Source organism: Protomyctophum parallelum (genome assembly GCF_964188405.1).
Source record: "Protomyctophum parallelum genome assembly, chromosome: 19".
Taxonomy (NCBI): Eukaryota; Metazoa; Chordata; class Actinopteri; order Myctophiformes; family Myctophidae; genus Protomyctophum; species Protomyctophum parallelum.
This window is the reverse complement of record NC_139717.1, coordinates 30326603-30347485: the sequence shown is the minus strand read 5'-3', so window position 1 is coordinate 30347485 and position 20883 is coordinate 30326603. Positions and strand designations below refer to the sequence as shown.

The 20883-nt window shown below is 41.9% G+C and overlaps 1 protein-coding gene across 3 annotated transcripts; it reads left to right on the top strand.

Annotated features, from left to right (window-relative positions):
• Positions 1-262: 262 nt before the first annotated feature.
• tmem214 (transmembrane protein 214) lies at positions 263-20702 on the top strand. Of its 3 annotated transcripts, none has more exons than XR_014570791.1 (18): positions 263-574; positions 6493-6686; positions 7170-7320; positions 7601-7732; positions 9238-9317; positions 9804-9909; positions 11038-11119; positions 11217-11318; positions 13692-13833; positions 14225-14316; positions 14932-14980; positions 15111-15218; positions 16873-16990; positions 17478-17574; positions 17697-17865; positions 18602-18753; positions 19205-20179; positions 20227-20702. XR_014570791.1 is itself a non-coding variant. In XM_083791076.1 (17 exons), the coding sequence occupies exons 1-17, from the start codon at positions 388-390 to the stop codon at positions 19332-19334; spliced, it is 2094 nt and encodes a 697-aa protein (XP_083647202.1). In that variant the 5' UTR covers positions 264-387; the 3' UTR covers positions 19335-20702. The 3 variants fall into 3 exon arrangements, 1 of the variants encoding a protein (XP_083647202.1); XR_014570792.1 differs by having other exon boundaries at positions 264-574; positions 9235-9317; XM_083791076.1 differs by having other exon boundaries at positions 264-574; positions 9235-9317; positions 19205-20702.
• The last annotated feature ends 181 nt before the right edge of the window (positions 20703-20883 follow it).

Below are 20883 nucleotides of genomic sequence, written 5' to 3'. Positions count from 1 at the left end.
AAATATATAAAAAGAGATCTAGGATTGAAATAAGTAAGGGATAGCCAGACATTCATTTCAGAAAGACCACCAAATATTTCGTAGTTTCATTTCTTATTTTTAAACACATTTCAAATATTGTAAAGATTTCCAAAAACAAGGAACCACCTAACGGTGCACCGTGCGGCATAGATATACGCTGCGGCATCATTCTGAGATCACAGGGTGGTGACGTCAAGCCGACAAGGAGACGTGGCATGGGATTTTTAAACCATCACCACCACGCACCGTGCGCGTTAACATTCACGTACCCGGCCCGCACACACACAGGACTGTAGGCTAGGAGGCGAGGAAGAACTCACTCATAACTAATTCCCTTCCCCCTTTTGGCTTTAAAAACGAACAAAAATGTCTTCGAATATGAATAATAGCGGCTCGGCGGCGGCGGCAGCAGCAACGGGCAAATGGGAGGTGGTGAAGATCAAGGGCAACAAGAAGCCGAGCAGTAACTCTGGAGGAAAAACCCCTTCGGGTGACAAGAAGTCCGGTGGGGGAGGAAGGAAAGCCCTGACCGAGTCTAACATACTGTCCCGACGTAAGTAGGCTAATGGTCATGGGTGGAACGGCCCCCCGTCACCCCTGCCGACCCTTCATTCATTACAACACTAAAGGAGACATAATGCCAGATCATTAACCTGAGAGTACACACATTTCATCAACATCAAATGGTTCATTTTGATTTTATTTGTAATGTACACTCTTTGAGTTACAAATGGCTAAATTACAACTGGAAATGTTTGACGTTGCTTTTAGCACCAACGCTTCCTTTTTTTTAGCGTTCAACTTCGTCGCTCGACTAAAACAAAAACGACGTCATGTTCAACTGAAACAAACTACTAACTTATTTGTGTCGACACTTTAATAAAATAAATAAATACGCTATTTTGTATAGTATACATTTAAATTGCCCCGGTTAGCCTCCTCGCTCTCGCACTAGCTTGATGCACTTAGCTAACTAACTGCCAGCTGCATGGTTCACATCTGACCATGGACGGTCTGGACCAGAGCTAATTACAGTGTAACGTTGTTATACTGTGTTTTAATTGAAACTCCAATTGAATAAATATAACATTTAGTGTGTCTAGTAGTGTCTCCTGTCACAATCCCCCTCCGCAAAAATACCTAGCAGTAGCATGTGGAGTTTGCTAGCAATGTGTCAACAAATGAAACGTCATCACAGTTAGCAATAACGTTAGATGTCACAGACAGAAGCTATTACTGTAGCCATTTCTAGTGCCGCTCCAGTCACATTTTGCCTTATCATTGTAGTTGTACTGGTTCTAAACTACATTATTGCACGCAGCTATACCCTAATTTCGTCAGTTTTTCAGTGGGCCTGTGAAAGCGACTTGTATGTATATTGTACATCAGCAAGAAAGATATATATATATATATATATATATATATATATATATATATATATATAGAGAGAGAGAGACACACACACACATAGATGCATGGACATAATGATGGGGTGAGGTGGCTTGGGTTATTGCTTACATCCTCTATTATTAAAATAAATGGCAATCAAGACAAGTCAAGAATGTGTTCACTGGTCAGAGAAATCTGGTAATGTAAACGGGCTGCCAGCTAATACTGTGTCAAAGGGCGTAGCTAGATGATTACCTGTAAAAAGCTAATCCTTGATTATAATGATCAGACCTATCTCTGTGGCTGATACTTGTTTGTGCACCACCTTTATCAGATAATCAGTTGGTCCAAAGTCTATGCGACTTTTGGCAATATGGGAGCACAGTTGTGTGTGATAGTCTGGAAGCTTAAGGACAGTGTCGTTTTATAAATAAGATTTGGGGAGACGCAGGTCTTTACGTCCCTGCCCTGTACGTTCTCAGGCTGAAGCTGCCTGCTGTTGTGTTTATTACACTTTAAAAGTGGAAAACTATAGTAATATCTGATTGAATATTATAAAATTCAATTCACAGTTTTGACTGTGTAGAAGCCACTGTTAAAGACATGCACATGCATGTTAAAAGATAGTGGACACACTGGCTGTGTCACTGTCTACTGAACCAACTCATGGCAGCATGTTGATCCATCACCCCTAAGGAAACCTGTTCTTTGTCTCTGTCAAACTGCAAGTACAAGTAGTAAACATTTCTTATGGATTGTTGCTGTTGTACCTGTCAGAGCTTTTAAAGCATTGTGTGGATTAGCCTATTAAAATAGAAAAACAAGTGAGAGTCTCTTGACTGTAAAGATTCTTGAATGTAAAGATTCAGATCGGTCAGATGTTTTGAAAACATCTGATGCAAAACAGGGTAAAGCAATGGGAAGAGGATGAAGTATTGGCTTGGCTCTTAATGTTCTACAATCTACATGATTGTGAAGGATGTGTCCGTTCTATAATACATAATACATGTGTGCCATTCTACCAGGTTTTCTGCTAGTGTGAGAAGCCATACCAGGCTACTCTGTTGGGGGGCCACATTGGGTGAACACCTACTCAAATTACAGATACACACATGCACACAGTGCAGTCCATCACCACAATGCCAACAGGACAAACACACCCCTTTAGTACGTATTCAAGCTTCCACCTCTTCACATCATTGTAAGATTTGTTTTTATATTTGAACAGTTTAACCTTGTATAGTGAGGATGACAGGCATTCATGTTATAGCGTTCTACTTTTGACTCCTGCTAACACCTTTTGAGATGATTCTATTTTAACTTTGTAGGTTTCACCACTAAACATACGGTATAGCATGCAAAGTAGTTAGTTGTACCAAAGTGCTATGTGTCGGTGTGTATTCTGATAAATATGCTGTGTCTGGGATGAGGCTTTAAAATCTCAAGGTGAACCACAGTTCTAGCTTGCTGTAAAGATTATATATATAAATTGTGAACTTAGAGAACCGATCAGTGTGTCGTACAATAGGCCATGCCATGCATGCACCATCACACCCATTACACTGACGCATACTATATTCCAGCTCTGGGACAACACATATTGAGTTATTTGTTTTGTTATATGGTCATGGTGCTTTAGGATTTCATCAGAAAATGTTATTTAGGCAAGTGACACAGTCATGTGCAACTGTGCATACACATTATGCTAAAGCCTAGTCGACAACCTCACTTTCCTCTACCATAGGATCTATTGAAGGCCACAGTGATGTTTTTGGGTAAATTCTTTAAATGGGGAAAAAATAGAAATGGTATGGACATTGGACAGATAACTTGACAATTAAGAGAACCATAGAGATGGTGCTTTAAAATCCCATATATTCCATTCTTGAATTGGAGCACACAATGTGTGATCCACATTGTTTTGTCTTGTTGGTGTCAGTCTGTGTATGCAAGAGCCCCCTATGCCACACACGTCACAAACTCTGTTTTGAACACTCACGCTTCCCAGATATAGCTTTAGCCCTGAGCAACATATAGAATGACCAGCGGACAACTGCTAGTCACTGTCACTGACCTACTCAAGCTTGCGGGAGTGAATGTTCAGTCATGTGACGTCATAGGTGTTGCTACAGTACATGAGACCTCAATTCCTGCTTAACAGTATTAAAGCTGCAATCCATAAACTTCCATGACTGCCTGGGATTTGAACCTAGGCCCTCAGTGCAAGCACTGGAATTTGGATTCCAATTTGAATTTAATGCAATACCTCTTGTCAACCAGTAGTGGTCCTACCCAACCACCAACTCTAAATGTCTCAATAGAACTATGTAATATGGTCATTTGGTGGATTTAACTATTCCTTTTACCAGCAACGGTTTGAAGAATTACAGTAAATTTCAAGTACAACTCGATTACAAAAACTGTCAACTGTGAGTGGACTATGCAACTATGCAATAGAAAGCTGAGTCTATAATCGATGTGCAAGCTAGTCCAGTAGTAATAAAAGGATATAGACCGGAGCATCAGCCGGAAGCACCCGGAAGACTGCCGGAAGTACAATTATAACTCAATGGCTTGAGTCTTGAGTGAGCGGAAGTTAAGCCCGGACCTCAAAGCCCGGAACTCACACTCGCCCGCACATGATGTCATGTCTCATGAACGTCCGTCCACCTCCATGAAAGTACTGCAGTTCCTCTTTTCGCCAGTAGGTAGTGGCAGCTTGAACGTTGGATAGCCTTACTGGGGGCTTGGGTTTCTCATTGGCTGATGCACCGCAAATATGTCTGGGCATAAACGAACGACTCCGAAAACAATAGTTCCGCCTTAGAGAATTTTGGTTCCTACCTACATTACTGCACTGAAACTGACACAGAGGCAGTTATCATCATCATTATTGTTGGATTTGCATATATTTACGTATTCAGTTTAGGGATGCACCGATCCGATACTCGTATCGGAGATCGGCGCCGATCCAGGCTAAAATTCTAGATCGGGTATCGGTGGCAAATGGGCCGATCCATGATCCGATCCGATAATTATGTGTAATTACAGTATGAAAACAACTCTACCTCCTCTGTGACACAGCAGTGTAGTATTGACAGTATAACATGTGGAATGCAGCCAGGCTAGCCTGCTCACACATTAACCTTGTCTAATTGTTGCACAGTTATTTAATAAATAATTCAGTGCATTTATATCTGTGTTTGTTACATTTTGTTTTACAAAGTTGGGAAAGTAATGTTTAAGTCAAGCCTTGATGTTGCCTTACACAAAATAATGATTCCAGACTCCACACAGTGAGCCATACAGCTTAATAGGTTATTAGGTTTCTTTGTGGGGGGTATCGGATCGGTACTCTGTATCGGCAGATACTGGACCCCCATGTATCGAAATCGGTATCGAATGCCAAAAAGCCGGATCGGTGCATCCCTAATTCAGTTTTCGTCTAGTTGAGATAAAGACCAACACAGTTGGAGGCCTGCTCAGGAGACTGAAGGAGAGCCTCAGTGTATTCCAATCAGGGGGGCAGTCAGCCAGATATTTCGTGAAGCCTCATTTGAAATCGGTAGTTCATATAATGGCCTGTTGTGGCGCTGGACTGGACCCAAAAAGCCCCATAGCTCCATAGAGGCCCATGTATTTTGGCCCAACTTCACCTAGACTGTATTACCTTAATAAACATGGTCATGAATACTTTCTTCTTCCAGTCACTAGTTTAAAGTCTCATTTCTAATGTCATAATATTATTTTTGGAAAATTATGGTCCCATTAATTAAAAAAATGACCATAAAGTCGCGTATGTTCTGAGGGGCGTGGCTACCGTTACAGTCTATGATCGGGATTCCCCTCCCACTCAAGAGTCTTCTCCTCCCACTCGAGTCAAAATAAAAACCAACGGAGAAGAAGGGGGGAAGTCCCGCCTCGTTGTCTGGGCAGCCAATGACCAGCTGGTACAAAACGGAGCCAGCCAATGGCCAGCTGGTACCAAAAGATGGCGACTTACATCAGGAATTAGCATATCATTACAGGCTTCATTTTACGTTCATGTTAGACCCGGGGAACGCTTTGTCCATATTTTTTACAGTCTATGATTCCAATGCAGCTGGTAATTAATTGATTGAATCAATTTGGGCTTGTTTTAACATAAGATTAACCTTTATTGATTCATGGAGGCCAATTTCAGAAGGGCTGTTGGGCTGGGCAATTAACCAGAAATATATTATTGAAACTGATATTTAGAACCAATAACCTACTTGATCATGCTTTTTATCACCGAAACAACGCAAAGTTATAATAAACATTTTATGGTCTAAATCGATTAGTCTGATTAACCACTGAAGCCTTGTATTTTACTTTGTACAATGATGGTGTACAAAAATAGTGAAAATATCTGTTGCAGATCTGCTATTTTGCTTAATCATAATTGTGGCAAGTTTGAAATAATTGTGACATTCATTTTGTATTGCCAAGCCCTAAGGTTAAGAGTCAAGAAACAACCAGACATGACAATCCACAATTGACATGAAAAGCACCACTGACATAGAAACATAGGGTTTTCACTGTCAGGATTTAGAAGACATTTGTAGAATCTGGTCTCAGGTCTAAATGGGTTAACAGGCTATCAACAGTGAATTAATATGATCATATCATATATATACTTTACTGTATGCTGCATATTGTATATCAGCATTGATGATGAATATGTACATCTATCAACAGTCAATTGTAAATGTGCGAGAGTGTATAGACTGCACTGCACCAGTAAACGGCCTGAACCGTAAGTAGTGTAAGTCAGTAACAAGACAGTGAACAGTTAAGTGTTGAAGTGTTATCTTGGGCAACAACATTTACGAAAGGAGGGCAGAAAAGAGTAGAGGGGGAGGAGAGAGAGGCATGGAATGCCAGAGTTAATATGAATTTTCAGGACATGGGTGGGGGGGGGCAAATCATCACAAAGAGTGATTATAGAAGCCCACAAAAAGCTGAAAAAAGCTCTTGTGCCTTTAAGCTACAAGGCATTAAGGCAATAGACCTGTGCCAATAGTCTCTTTGCCACTGACTCATTTTGTTTGGTTTTTCCAGCACCCCTGATCACGTCAGAGACGGTGTTCGAAGGCTTTGAGAAGATGGCAAAAAAGCAGAACAAGGAGCAGGTACCGCCGCCTGCCGAACCTCAACAGAAGAAGCCCCTGTCAAACAAGCCGGCCAAGAAGACTGTCTCCCCCGGCACACACGCCCCCACACCTCACAAGAACCTGGAGGAGGCATTCAAAGCTGTGAGTAATTCTCAAAGGAATAGCTGAGGATTTATTTCGTAAAGGTTGGGTCATTTATGTGTCCGAATAAATGTCAGCTGATAGAATCCCCGAGTTGGTCGGCTGAACATTCTTCTTCTTGCACTTTGCTTATTAATCAAATCTCGTGAATGGCACAGTTGGATACAATAGCTATTCACGAGATTATCTTGTTCTGGCACAGATTCGGTTAAAGAGTACTAACTTCCGTATCGTTACGCATTTCTGAGTGTAAAAGGGTAGGCAGGTGGAAATTCTTTATTATTCAATGCTTTTAAATGCTCAGACACACTCAAGAGACTCACAAAAGACATATACAGCAATAATGCTGCAAGCAATTTGACAGAAAAGTATCACATGTTGGATCACAGTGTCATCATTGCATAATACATGGCTTTGTCTTTCCTCACCATCTCTTACTGTCTCATCTTTTCTTTTCCCCTGTGGCCCTGGATGTCCTCTTAGCTGGATGTCGGGGAGCTGAAGCAGCAATTGGTGCGCAGTCAGGCGTTGTTCCCAGATAACCCGTCGGTGTGGGTTAAAGACCTGGCAGGATACCTCAACAACAAGCTGAATGCCCCAGACCCTGAGCCCACACTCAGCAGCTATGCTCATGGTCAGCGAGGTTTTTTTATTGAGCCTATCGATGCATTTGTTTTTGCAACAGCACTTTCAATCAACATTGTACAATTAGTGTATCCTTGCAAAGTGCATGTAACACCCAGGATTCTAATCCGGGTAGGGACAGAACTATAGGAAGGGACACTAGACTAATGCCAAACACTGCTACACTCACCCCCCGATCATGTATGCACTGCAGTCCAGTCAAATATGACATAAGATGCATGTCAATACTACCATATACTGTATCTTATTCTCCTGTCTTTTGTTCCCAGACTACCCATACTGCCTTACAGGAAAAGAGTTAAGAAGTGTTATCAAGGGCCTCATTGGACGATGCAGCGACACACTGCCAGACTTCTTTGACCACTGTGTGTACACCATGCTCAGGGAGCTGGACAGAACAGGTAGATGGGATTGATTATATTTGGGGTATAAATGTTTGGCTTTTGTGACTTTGTCAGGGGTTGACACTAGGTTCCATTTAGACTGCCGTCACATCAAGTCAAATCTGATTTTATTTTCTTCTCAACTGACCGTCCACACTGCCGTTTTGCAAGTGACCAGTTCCTATCTGTGTGTTCAGACTGGCAGCCAAATCTAGCCTGAATCAGATCTGTGCCACATCCAGATTGGAATCTGATTTGTTTAAATAAGTCTAAACGCAAACAAGTCACATGGAATCTGATTTGGATCAAGTTGTTGCATTCAGACTGAGACGGATCTCCTCAAATCAGATTTGAAACCACCTTTTGAATGTGGCTAGATTTGTCTGCCAGTGTAAATGGAGCCTAAGGTCTCGCATGCACTTGCTAGTTGGCTTGGAACAAAATGAAAGGAAGGGACATGAAGTCACGCGACTGGACGCCGGGGCTGCGCCATGACGCTCATGAGTGGCAAATCTCGCACCGGAAGTTTGATGAAATACAAGGCAGTGAATGGAGCCGGCTGGACAAGCTCATGAACAAACACCATTTATGAACTATTGCGACCTTAATAATTAAGGTAATATAAAAGAAGACATATCACAGGCTTTTTTCTAATCACTTGCTTTTCGATGTGCACTGTACATAATTTTATTTGAGGATCTAAACAGTGGCAGGTATCGTTTCTGTCTCGGACGTATCGCCAGACAGGAAACGGTGGACAGTCTTGCGATACTTGGCACATTCAGAAACTTACTTTGTGCTCTTTAGATTACCTCTAAAATTACACCGGCAACACAGCAGACAATAACCCCTGGTTATTAGCCGGCTCCATCCACTGCCATGTATTTCATCGAACTTCCGGTGCGAGATTTACAGTCCAGTCACGTGATCATGCATTTTCCTTTTCATTTTGTTCCTAGCCCGTTGGGCAAGTACAGGTCATGTTCTACTTGCCAAAAGGTCATGCCCACTTGCTCGCAAAGTAAACCGCCCGTTATAAAATATAAGGTAAAAAACCTATTTTATTTACTTTCTGGGTTGTGCGAAAAAAAATGGCATACCTCAATTTGTATGCCAAATACTTACATAGCTATGACTATGGGTTCACACTTTGTAAATGTAGCAACAGTGAAAACAGCATATTATAGGTAAACAGTGCTCTTATTTTACATTCCACAGACCAGAAGACGGAGCACTCTGGCCACATTCAGTTATTTAGGCGGATATCTCATGTTGTGTTTATAGACGGTTGTGTCCCCTCTCAAACAAGCACTTAAACAAGCAGATTTAGGTACAAAAAAGCCTTGTGTTCGAATGTGGTCCATGACGTTTGTCAGATATGATCTCTTTAAACTGCCTCTCCTCCTGTAATGATCACAGAGAGCCACTAGAAATGAACAAAAAAAATAACCTGTGAAAATGTGACATACGCATACACATACGCATAACTTTCACTTCCCTTTACTTTTATCTTCATGCAGGAGAGCCACTGCATGGCTACAGACTTTGCATTCAGGCAATCCTACAGGACAAGCCCAGAATAGCCACCCAAAGCCTGCCTGAGGTACGTTTTGTTTTGTTGTAGCTTTTTGATGTGAATCCGGTACTTGATGCTCCTGCTCCACTGCCCGGCTTGACTGCTGCCCTCCCAGTATCTACAGTGCCTGTGAGGTTATTCAGCCATAAATCGTATCATGAATATTCAGCCCACAGCCAAAGTCTGTACTTACTATAGAATTGATCAAAGAAAGAAATGGATTAGATTCGAGTAATGGTATCATGTCTGCATTTCTAAAATTTATAACTTCATGAGTTGTGGTAGCTAGTAATACTTGATTGCTAGTACTTAGTAACCTTATTATCATCCGTTTTTGGGTGGAAAATAATTACATGGATTTATCAAGTAATCAATAAAGAAATTGAAAGACGCATCGCTAAATAATTGTTAGTTGCAGTCCTTATGCTTATTATCATCTTATGGCTATCAGTGTTTCACTTCTGCAGTGACCTCTCTAACCGTTTGAAATCCTTCCCCTGTCATCCCCTGTAGTATCTGGAGTTGTTGAGGTCTGTTCAGAATCGTCCAGCAAAATGTCTGACCATTATGTGGGCTCTGGGGCAGGCTGGATTTTATGACCTCAGCCAAGGATTACGAGGTGATGCATACATTATCAAACAAATCCCTTAATTCATTCAGACTTCTTGTACAATTGCTGTTCCTTTTATTTTCGTCTCTCTCTCTCTCTCTCTCTCTCTCTCTCTCTCTCTCTCACACACACAGAAATATAAATATTAGCGTTTATACATCTTTTTACTGCTAATAATTGCTCCCCTCTCCTCCACTTTCCCAACCACTTTGTGGTGAAAGTGCTCCTGGTGGGCGTTCTGGGTCAACGGGTTGATGAAATTCACCCCTGACGTAGCCAAACAGCTGCTCCCACACCACGTTACTAACATGTCAACAGGGACTCCCCTTGCTTTTGAAAAGCGCTCAGTGAAGATATGGAACCATTTCTAACATGGCATTAAATTATGGGGATTGAGGTTAAGTTTCCTATTTGCAATCTCCTTTCCAAGCATTGGGTAGTACAGCAACGGGTATCCACGTTTCATGGTTGAAAACGGTTGAAAAATATACTTTTATTATAAGTGTACGGGGACGGGTGATACTGAACTAAAGGCGTGTGGGTAACACTTTATTTTGAAAATCGGAGAGCACTGTTTCCACCTAAACAACGTCACTTATGTAACTTTAGACTGCCTTGGCACAACGACAACGACACACACCCCCTCCACATGCAGCATTGGATGAAATAAAGTCAAAGATGGCGAGTGGTGATACGAACGGGTAACGTGGTGGACAACGGGTCCATTAGTTTGTCGAGTGGGGGCGGGTCTGCTTTGTATTTAGATATGATCACAGGTGACGGTCGGTCTACAGATCTGATTATTGACTGGTGGGGTGGGCGGGGGTTGTCAAAATTGGACTCAGTTGGGAAGTCTGTGAATACTGAAGACTATACATTATACAAAATAAACTCCTTGTTATTACGCACATTAACCCTGCACCCACTGGTATTAGCTACAGTATAATTCAGCATATTTGCTGACTTTACTCCGTTTGTGTTTCACTGGATAATTTAAATAATGAATAAACATGCAAAAGGAAAGCATGGGCATACAGCAGCACTGCATCTACCAGTACTAATTTGAAATGCAGAATACTAACCTAGTGTCATGGAGGAGTTTTGTTTGTTCTGACAAAATACTTTTTCTTGTTTCAGTTTGGCTGGGTATCATGCTGCCTGTACTGGGAGTGAAGTCTCTGTCATCCTATGCCATCTCATATCTGGAAAGGCTTCTCTTGTAAGTGTCTGTGTTAAACCTAGCAGTATAGGTGAAAATGTTCAGGGAAAAGAAAAAAATTGAAAACTTGGCGGATATTCTGTTTATTATTTTTTAGACTTCATGCTAACCTGACGAAGGGATTTGGCATCATGGGACCAAAGGAGTTCTTCCCTCTGCTGGATTTCGCCTTCATGCCCAAGAACGCACTGTCACCAAGGTAAAGCAATGCTGATGCACACTGAGACATGATAGTTATTTAATAACATTAGGCTTAAAGTGTTTTTCTCATGTTATGGAACATGTAACATGTATATCATGTATAACGGGAATTGCAATATGGGGTGGGGCTTGCATTCCCTATTTGCATTTTTCACAACTTGTATTGTTCCCGAGTAGGTCTCGTATATATCCAAAATAATAATCTACACGCTCACAACGTGCCGCAACGTGTTGAGTTGTGAGCTTGTTAATTGGAATGTTTGACTATTGGGGGGCATGGTGGCTCAGTCTGTAGCCCTGTCGCCTCACAGCTAGAAGGTCCTGGGTTCGATACCTGCTGGGGTCGCTGTGGGTGCTGGGGGGGTCTGTACCCATACCCTGGGTGGGGTCTGCAAAAGGGCCTTTCTGTGTGGAGTTTGCATGTTCTCATCATGTCCCCTAGTGCTGGGGTTCTCAACCTTCTTGGCTGGGGACCCCCGGAAATGCTTTGGCCATGTCTCGTAACCCCAGCCCCCTCCCCACCCCCACTACAAATTGGCTGCCACAACCAGTAAGACACCTTAAAGGCGATAGCGACCGCAGGGCTGAGACACTCTACTGGAATAATGTCACTTCATTATGTTTTTTTATTTTTTAAATCAAAGGCTACTTAACCAAATCCAACAGATAAACAAGTGCAGCAAGTGCCTATATGAAGTGTCTATATGAATACTCAAATGTGCTTTACATGGGGGGGCATGAGAAAACAAAGAAACAACTTTATTAGGGGGGAAAACAGTAAGACAGGAATAAAATCAAACTGTGGAATGAACTAGCTGGGGAGTGCATTTCACATGGGGTTGGGGCAGACCATTGTCTGACCACGGACTTCCACGCTTGCTGCTTTGCATCGAGGACAGCTTGACAGCTTCGTGCTGTGGTGAAATCACAGCGAGCCTCCGGCGTCATCTGCGAGACATGTTGGTTGTTACGCAAAAAATACATCATAAATAAATACTGAAAACAGATATAATCAAGATATAATCATTTATGCATGCACTACTATGTGTACTATGTAAACTCATTTCCATTACCAGCCATTCAGATGCAAAACATATATATTTTTTAATAATCTGGGGACCCCCCAAAATAATTTGGCGATCCCCAGGTTGAGAACCCCTGCCCTAGGGTAGGTACCCTCAAACATGCAGTAATCTTGGTCTCTAAACTGCCTCCCCCTGGTCAGCCAGGGCGCCTGATTGAGGGGAAAGGAACTGGTTGAAATAATGTCTTCCTTCCACGTGCTACGTCCAACCAGGGACCACCCTGTCAGGTGAAAAGAGTGGTTTGGACTCCTCGTGCATAGAAGGAAGCATGAGGTCAGTTCATTGCTCTCCCCAGGTTGGCAGAGAAAGTGTAGTGCCCGGGATTAGATAATTGACACTGGGTGAAAAACTGGAGTTCCCAACGACGATGCACCAATTACCTCTCCCCAAGCCAATTTCATAGCTTTTGCTTCACTCATAGCGAGGAGACTTATTCTCCGCAATTGGAAATCTGATAAACCTAATTTTATTTTATTGTATTTATTTATTTCATTTATTATTTATATCCTTTACTACCTGTTTATTTTTATTTTATTGTTGTTTTTTTGTTGTTGTTGTCTTGTTTTGTGATGGAACCGGGGAGGGTGGGGTATATGTGGGGTTGTCTGTCTACAAAAATTGAAAATCTTATAAATAAAGTTATAAAAAAAGAAGGAAATCAAATCACATGAGATATGAATCAAATAGAAAATAACATACACATTTTTTATTTTATCCCTCCCACCCCTCAGAGTTCCCGCTCTGAAAGAGCCACAACCCTGGTATCTCGTACCATTAACAAAATATAAATTTAATATGAAATAAAAAGGATATATATAGAAATATACATATTCACTGTGAAGCATATACACAGGTCAAAAAAGGTTTAAGTATACACAGTAGAATATGCAACAATAGATGAAATCAAAAATACACAAAGTAGATAAATAATAATGTAAAAACAAATTACAGTAGGCTCAGTAGTAGGAGTTATTAAGGATTGTTGATGTCGGCATTGTTCATCCTCTTTATATGTTAAAAAAGGTTGCCAAATTGTGTAAAAATTTCAAAGCACCAGCGTACCCTCTTGTGGAGTCCTGCAGGATGTCTGTGGTGCATAGTTCATAGGTCATCCCTATGTTCACAGGTTCTATGTTCCCCTCTTAAATTAGGGTTCTAGAACCCGGGGAACATGGAACCCGGAATCCTAGTGATGTTACAATTGTACTGCTTTCTTTTGGCTGGAATCCAGTCTTTTAGGGTAATTTCAGGTAAATCACTGAGTCTTTCTCTCGTTTTGTGTGTAGTCTCCAGGAGCAGCTAAGACGACTGTACCCGCGGCTGAAAGTTCTAGCATTCGGGGCCAAGCCTGAGAGCATGTTACACACCTACCTACCCTCCTTCCTGTCCAGAGCAACCCCACACTGCCCTGACGACATGAAGAGAGAGGTAAGACTCTGTCTGTCAGTCGTTCTGTCGTGTTCTTGTGTACAATATGGGGCTGCAACTGTCAATCTTATTAGCAATTATTCGATTACCTTCACGATTAATGGAATAATCGAGAAGCATGTTTATATATACTGTATGTATATAGCAGCGAATCAATGCGAAAACTAATTCCAATTGATCCTCTATCAAGTGTTCAAAGTGTTATATTATGGCTGGGCCTAGGAGGAAGTAGGAAGAAATTAGGAATCACCAAAATAATGTCAACTATCTCAATCTGAAGCTATAGTTATTAAAGTATTTCTGACAGCATAGTTAGTGTTTCTGCCATCAGTGTAAAAGGAAAATAATAATGTTTATCCTCTCTCACTCTGTCCACCCCTCATTCTTCTAGCTGCTCACCAGTATGACAGAGTGTCTGTGTGTGGATGTTCAGAGTCTGGGAGTGTGGAGGCAGCTGTACACCAAACACTTACCACAGTCCAGGTGGGCTATAGCATTCATTGATCCACACGACTATTTAAGTGCTCTGTCACACCATTTCCATAGCTAACTCATTATGTTTTAAACTTTGAATGGTTTTACTCAAATTTGAGATATCAACCATTACCATTACAAAATAGTGTTTGTGCTGTAATGTTTTTTAATAAAAAGTATTGCATTACCTTTATTTGTCTAAATGGGGAGAGCATGCACACGCTAAATCCTGAGTGGTTAATGTTGAGACTCAGAATATCAACAATAAAAGATAGAACCGCACACTGCCACTTGCACAGTTAAGTTTAATGTGAAGCAATGTTCCGGTCGTATAGATCTTCCTCGTGAAGATGCCTACGCACCTGATTTTAAACATTTTTCATATAATAGGTGTGTGAAGGTTTTTCTACAACTCGGAGAATTAAAATGGGTCTGCAACGAATCTCTTTCTACATTCTCAGTTAAATTAGATTGTACTGCTTATGTCGAGTGTAATTATGATTTCACAATCTGCACTTTCACCTCAGGAATTTGTATATGAAGTAATAAGTGAATATGAACCAAAACCAAACTGTTGCTTGATTTCCACATCCTTACATTCTAATCTTCCCTTCTCTGTTACAGCCTACTGTTGAACCATCTACATAAGTCTTGGAATGTCTTACCACCAAAGGTACGATTCCTTAACGATCCCTGCTATGAGGTCTGATGCTTTTTGAGGAAAATGCAGATGAGGACAGTGTTCTTAGTTTAGATTCTTCATTATAGTATTTGACTGGTGTGTTTCCTCTTGAATATTTTAGTTGCGCAAGAACCTTCAGGAAACAATCCAGTCATTCAGAGTGACCAACGAGGAGATGAGAGATGCGGTAGACTCTCAGGACCTCCAGGAGTGCAACAGCCTATGCCAAGTAAGACCTAACAAACAGAGATGGCCATATCCAACAGACTGGGGTCAGATCTGTTATCAAATCTGTTTCAAATGTAAATCTGATAAAATTGGAATCGGTTAAAATCCTATAAATTAAAATCACGTACATCATTGTGCAGAATTCAGTTCTTTGACCTGCATCAGCTGGGGGAACAAGGCCATATTAATTTAGTTGTATCAAAATATATGTAAGACAGTACAAGCTTTTTTTCATAAATAAAAAATGGTGTACGGTAATCAAAATTAAGTCCTGACACTTCCTAAGGCAAGAGTGGCACAGCCTCCTCAGTTGATGGCAAATAAGAAGAAAGTCATTTTACTTACCGTATGTCTGTTTGTGTGTCTGGAGATGATCACACAAATCGCTAGACCAATCGGCACCGTATTTCTTGTGTCAGTAGGCCACAAATGTACAATTTATAATTTAGGCATTTAGCAGACACTCTTAATCCAGAGCGATTTACAGTAAGCAGGAACAATAAAAGGTAATACATAGAAATAGTAATCAAGAATCATAAGCAAGCTAAGAACAGTATCTGTCTAACAGTAGATTATCTGTGCAATGAAGCTATGAGTATACATTAGAGTGCTATGTGCTACGCCTACATAAAATGCTAAATTATAAATCTAAATTCCATATGTTTAGCCTTTGCATAAACTTATGTAATTTAGATTTATAATTTAGCATTTTGAGGGGCTCTAGCCCCTCCTATATACAGGTTTAATGTTTGTTTTTAGTCCGTTTTAAAAACGCCATTGACAATGAAGGGAACATTTACGTCATCTTGTCCCCAACACAAACATTAAATGCCATTAACAATAAAGAAAATGTAATGTTCGTTTTGTCACTGTTTGTTTTACATCACCTAATCATAGCAACATGAGTTAGACTTTAATATTAGCGCCCCTCACTTCACACGGGAGTGATTTTTTGTTTATAAAGTACCTCATTTAAAGTACCTCTACTCATTTTTCTTTTACATATGTTACAGTGACAATTGAAGAAAACTAAACTGCTCTAGCTTTATTGATGTCTCTAAGGCCATTGACTGAGTAGATCGCCAAAAGTTGAAATTGAGTAAAAGGGGGTGTGTGCAGCATTCTAAGAATCCTGGAATACTGGTATGCCAACCAGGGTATGCAGGTCAAATGGGGCAATAGAGTTCCTGCCTCCTTTGCCGTTGGTAATGGAGTAAGAGGGAAGCTACTTTCACCAGCATTCTTTCAAATGTACATGAATGATTTATTGACCAAAAGCCGTTTGTATGATTGATGACACCCTGATTTACCATCTTATGTATGCGAATGATTTGGCTATTTTTTTTCTTCTAGCAGTGCTGGGTTTCATCAGCTGCTGAATATATGACCTGGTTATGGGGTCAAACATGATGTAAAACGAGTGTTGGCATGATGTATGTATAACAAAAGGCTATATGGACATCAACTTTCCAGATGTATCTGTCAGGGCGAGTGCTTTGTGTATAAAACAATATCTGGGCAACACAACATTTCACCCCCGTAAATGTCTTCAGACTTATGTGAATACGCAGGCTAAGTTAGATGGTTGGGTGACTGAATATTGTATTGTACAGTTATTGAACCTTTTTATCAATTACCTGATCTCTCGCTCCCAGAATCTTCAGGTGAAAATGCGTGGTCTCGGCTTCCCCTGGTCCAGGCTGCTCATGGCTGTACTGGTGTTCGCTGCAGGTTTCATTGCTCATGATGTCAGGTCTCATGGCTCCTTCACAGGTCTGTATGGGTTCTGCTTGCTCATCGTATTACCCAACAGGATCTATAAGCTTAGAACATGTCTCATTAGATACGTTGTGAGCTTGTAGATGTACAACAAATCTCCATCATTCTGCCTTGTATTCTGTTGACGGACAAGAAATTGGCCGTAATCTTCATAATTACGGAATCCCGAGGGAGTCGTCATAGGTATCAGAAATCGACAAAATAATGAGTGTGAAGGCATATAATGTATCCTGTCATCATTTGTGATAAGACATTTGCTTGTAAGTTGTGAATGTTTGTTGTATATTACGATAGTTTCTCAGAATAGATTTTGACATATAACCCTTCACCAACTTGTCTGTCTGCCGTCTTGCTGTCTCTTTGCCAATAAAGCAGAAAGCCATGAGAAATGACAAATAATTTCCTCTGGGTGCTGTGATGTTGTCTTGCACTCTGTGGAGGGTTGGTGTATTGCTGAGTGACATGTGCATGTTTGTTCCAGATTCCACCACAGCCGGGTATCTGCACAGTTCAGGAGTGACAGCTGTGTCCCTGCAGGCTTGGAGCAAGGTGACCCTCTACTCCAAACAAGGATTTAGGTACTGAACAGACGTAATCGGAGTTCTCAACTTAAGATTCAATGTTCTTTCCTGTCAGACTGTCTGCTTCAAAATTAAGCATTTTAAATGTGTTTAAGTATGTGTGTGTGCTGTCCTCACAGCTGGTTGGAGACAAACACTCCTTACTACTACTCTGAATGTGTCCGTGTGATGGGCCCGGTCATGGAGCAGGGTATAGAAAAGACCAAGGCCGCTGCCATCTTCGTCTCTGAACAAAGCACCCAGCTCATCCTCTGGGTCAGAGAAAACACACCTCTGTTCATAGAATGGGTAAGGATGTGTGCACAGGTTGCATTTTGCTAGCATGTAACAAATAACAACCATGTCACACCAATCTCCACCTCATATTGGTGTCAATGTTCACCTTAACCATTGTATGTACTATGTAAAGCACTCTCTCTGTGAGAAATGCTTAAAAAATCACACCTGTGTGAAGTGAGTGGTGCAATTCCGTGTGGGGGTCCCGAGGGGTCTCCGGAAATTCCAGGGTGCCGGCCCGGTTACGGCGAGCCGCCCAGCGTCCGAAACGGTTGAGAAATGACAGTTACTGTGGGGGGGTCCCCGGAACATCCAGACCCACTGGAACGCGCCCAGGGGGGCGCCCCGCGTCCGTAATGGTTGAGAAATGACAGTTACCGTGTGGGGGTCCCCAGGGGAGTGTGTGTTAGGCTGCGCAACAGTGACACTTGGTTGTGAAAACCAACCAAACGCTATTTTCGTGCTCGTACACAGCCAGGGACACAACCAGGCAGCCAGGGACACACATAGCTGTGTTGCACCACTCATTGAAAATAGCAGATCTACAAGCTTGTATAGAACCTTTCAGAATCTGGTCAACTGAGTATAGGGTGTGTGTGTGTGTGTATGTGTATGTGTATGTATATTATATATATATATATAATTTATTCATTTTTAAGCATGACATGCTCAAAATGGGGATACCAAGATGAAAGTGTCATGAAAATACAGTATTTTCCATTAATGTGTTTGCGTACCTTCCCCGCAGGTGAACACCAACACTCCAGACAGTGTGTGGCAGGTGCTGGAGTACCTGAAGGAGCTGTTGATCCTCCTCCGTGATAACTACGTACTGCCTGCGCTGGCATACACGTCTGAACTTCTACAGCGGGCGTGGCGCAGCCTACAGGACTCCTGCAAGTCAGTACTCAAAAAACATCGCCTTCTGTCAATCCAAATAAAATAAATTGGTCCGGGTAAATACATTTGTGTCTGGGTAGCTCAGTCGGTAGAGCTCTCGCCTTTGGACCACAAGTTCGTGGGTTCAATCCCCGGCACCGCCAACTCAGCGTATGAGTAGCACGGCTCGGGTGCGGCAAGTTGTGGGGGAAGTACTGGGAGCTGACGGTAGGTGAGGCACTCCACCTCAGCATCTCCCATGGGTCTAGCCGCTAGCACATTGTTACGGGGACAGACTCCTGCGTGTTACCGGCTGATGCCGACAATAAGATACACCCAACCTACTTCTTCTGGTCACTTTAATTTTGTTGCCAAGCACAACGTGCTGATTTACAGTATCTATTTTAGTGCATCTATCTTTTGATATGCGTCTTTGAATGTGTCATGCGACCTCTGTGTGTATGTGTTGCAGTGGGGAAGTATCCGTGTCGTGTCTACAGAGCCACGCTGTGAACTTCACCAGCACCACGTGGCACCTCCTTCAAGACACCACAGTTGCCATCAAGACCTGGGCACAGGAGCTGTGGACGCCACCAGCATGATTCTAAGAGTACAGATGCTCATTGCTCGCGCACACACACACACACACACACATACACGTTCTTATACACACTTCCTGTTCCATACACATCCCAATCCGAGGCTGCCTTCGTCGAGTCAAAATAAGCAAGACTCTCAAACAAAAACAAAGGACGTCTCTTTTTTTCACTTGTTTTTGGGCAAACTTTTTATCAATCCGCTTGTCATTTTATAGTTGTTTTCTTTTTCTACCAACATATTTTTGTCAGGGTTGGACACAGAGGTCTTCTCTCTCTGTCTCTCTCTTCTCTGTCTCTCTCTTCTCTCACTCTCTTTTCTACTGCAAATTTCGCCTGTGCTCTTTAAATTCCGGGTTATAGATTTATGTGAATTTATAGAGCGCTTTAGGTTTATAGATGATTTATAAAGCATTTTTTATTTATGAATAATTAAAACAAAATGTATTTCTGTGAAAACATGCTGAAGGGCAGCATAAAGACTTAAGAATATATCCCAGACTACTTTAAGCAGCTGAGACCTTTTTTTTTCTTAATTTTTTGGCTGCATATCACTGAGGGTGAGCTACGTCTCCCCCAGCTTAACCTATCCGACCAGAAAGACTGATCGGATACAGTATGTTTGTGTGTGGTTGTTTGTGTTCTAGTCAGGTATGTGCAAAGCCTCCATCAAGCCACTTAAAGGACCCCCCCCCCCCTCCACAAAAGCGGACCATTAACAATGCAAAGCCTTCATGAGGCAGTGAAGAAATATGTTGAAGTATGGAGGAGGGGGTCACATCCGCTGGCCTGATAGACTCCCTCAGAAGGGAGAGGGGGCGGGGGAGAAATAAACAAAACTTTTGAGGACAGTTGGTGTCTCAGAATGTGAGTGGAGAGGACTCCACTTTGAGGACAGTTGGTGTCTCAGAATGTGAGTGGAGAGGACTCCACTTTGCCCTACATTTGTCATCCAGTCCGCTTTTCTGATCTCACTTCATCTCTGCTCTTCCACCTCTTGACTGGAAGCCAGGCCGGGCTGAAGAGGAGACTGATACTGTGGATGACTACTACTGCTGCTTCTTTATGGCTAATTTGGGCTTCATACTTGAAGGCTAGTTACGATCTCTGTGTATAAATGTGTGTGCATGGATCTGCATGTTTGTTTTGGTGTTGGGGTAGTAATCGACCTCATGCCCACCTCCACCTGTATGCCACAGTATGACAGTTTTGTTCTCTCTGGCCCCACCTCCACACGGCAGACTGCCGGCGCAAACATTTCAGATCAGCTAATTCCCTGACCCCTCCCGGTTAAAGAGATGTTTGGATGGATTCAGAAATCGTTAATTTGTTGCATTGTAATGTAAATGATTTATAATAAAGTATACAACCCTATTCAGTGCCTTGGAATCAATGTCATTCTAGTTTCTTTTCACATGCACCTAAAGCGCTCCTTACCTCAAAACCTTAGTGTAGGACGGTGCCGTCGCTACCTATACACGCAATACACACTGCGAGTAGGGCAACACACCGAAGGGGGCAACAGTGCCAAAAAGTGCCAAGCTGACTCAAAATA

Excerpts from the sequence above, each read along its gene's own strand:
- tmem214 (XM_083791076.1), top strand. The coding sequence starts at position 388 with ATGTCTTCGAATATGAATAATAGCGGCTCGGCGGCGGCGGCAGCAGCA. Across the intron at positions 14,981-15,110 it reads GGAATGTCTTACCACCAAAG|TTGCGCAAGAACCTTCAGGA; the intron begins GTACGATTCCTT and ends TGAATATTTTAG. Across the intron at positions 17,866-18,601 it reads CACCTCTGTTCATAGAATGG|GTGAACACCAACACTCCAGA; the intron begins GTAAGGATGTGT and ends CCTTCCCCGCAG.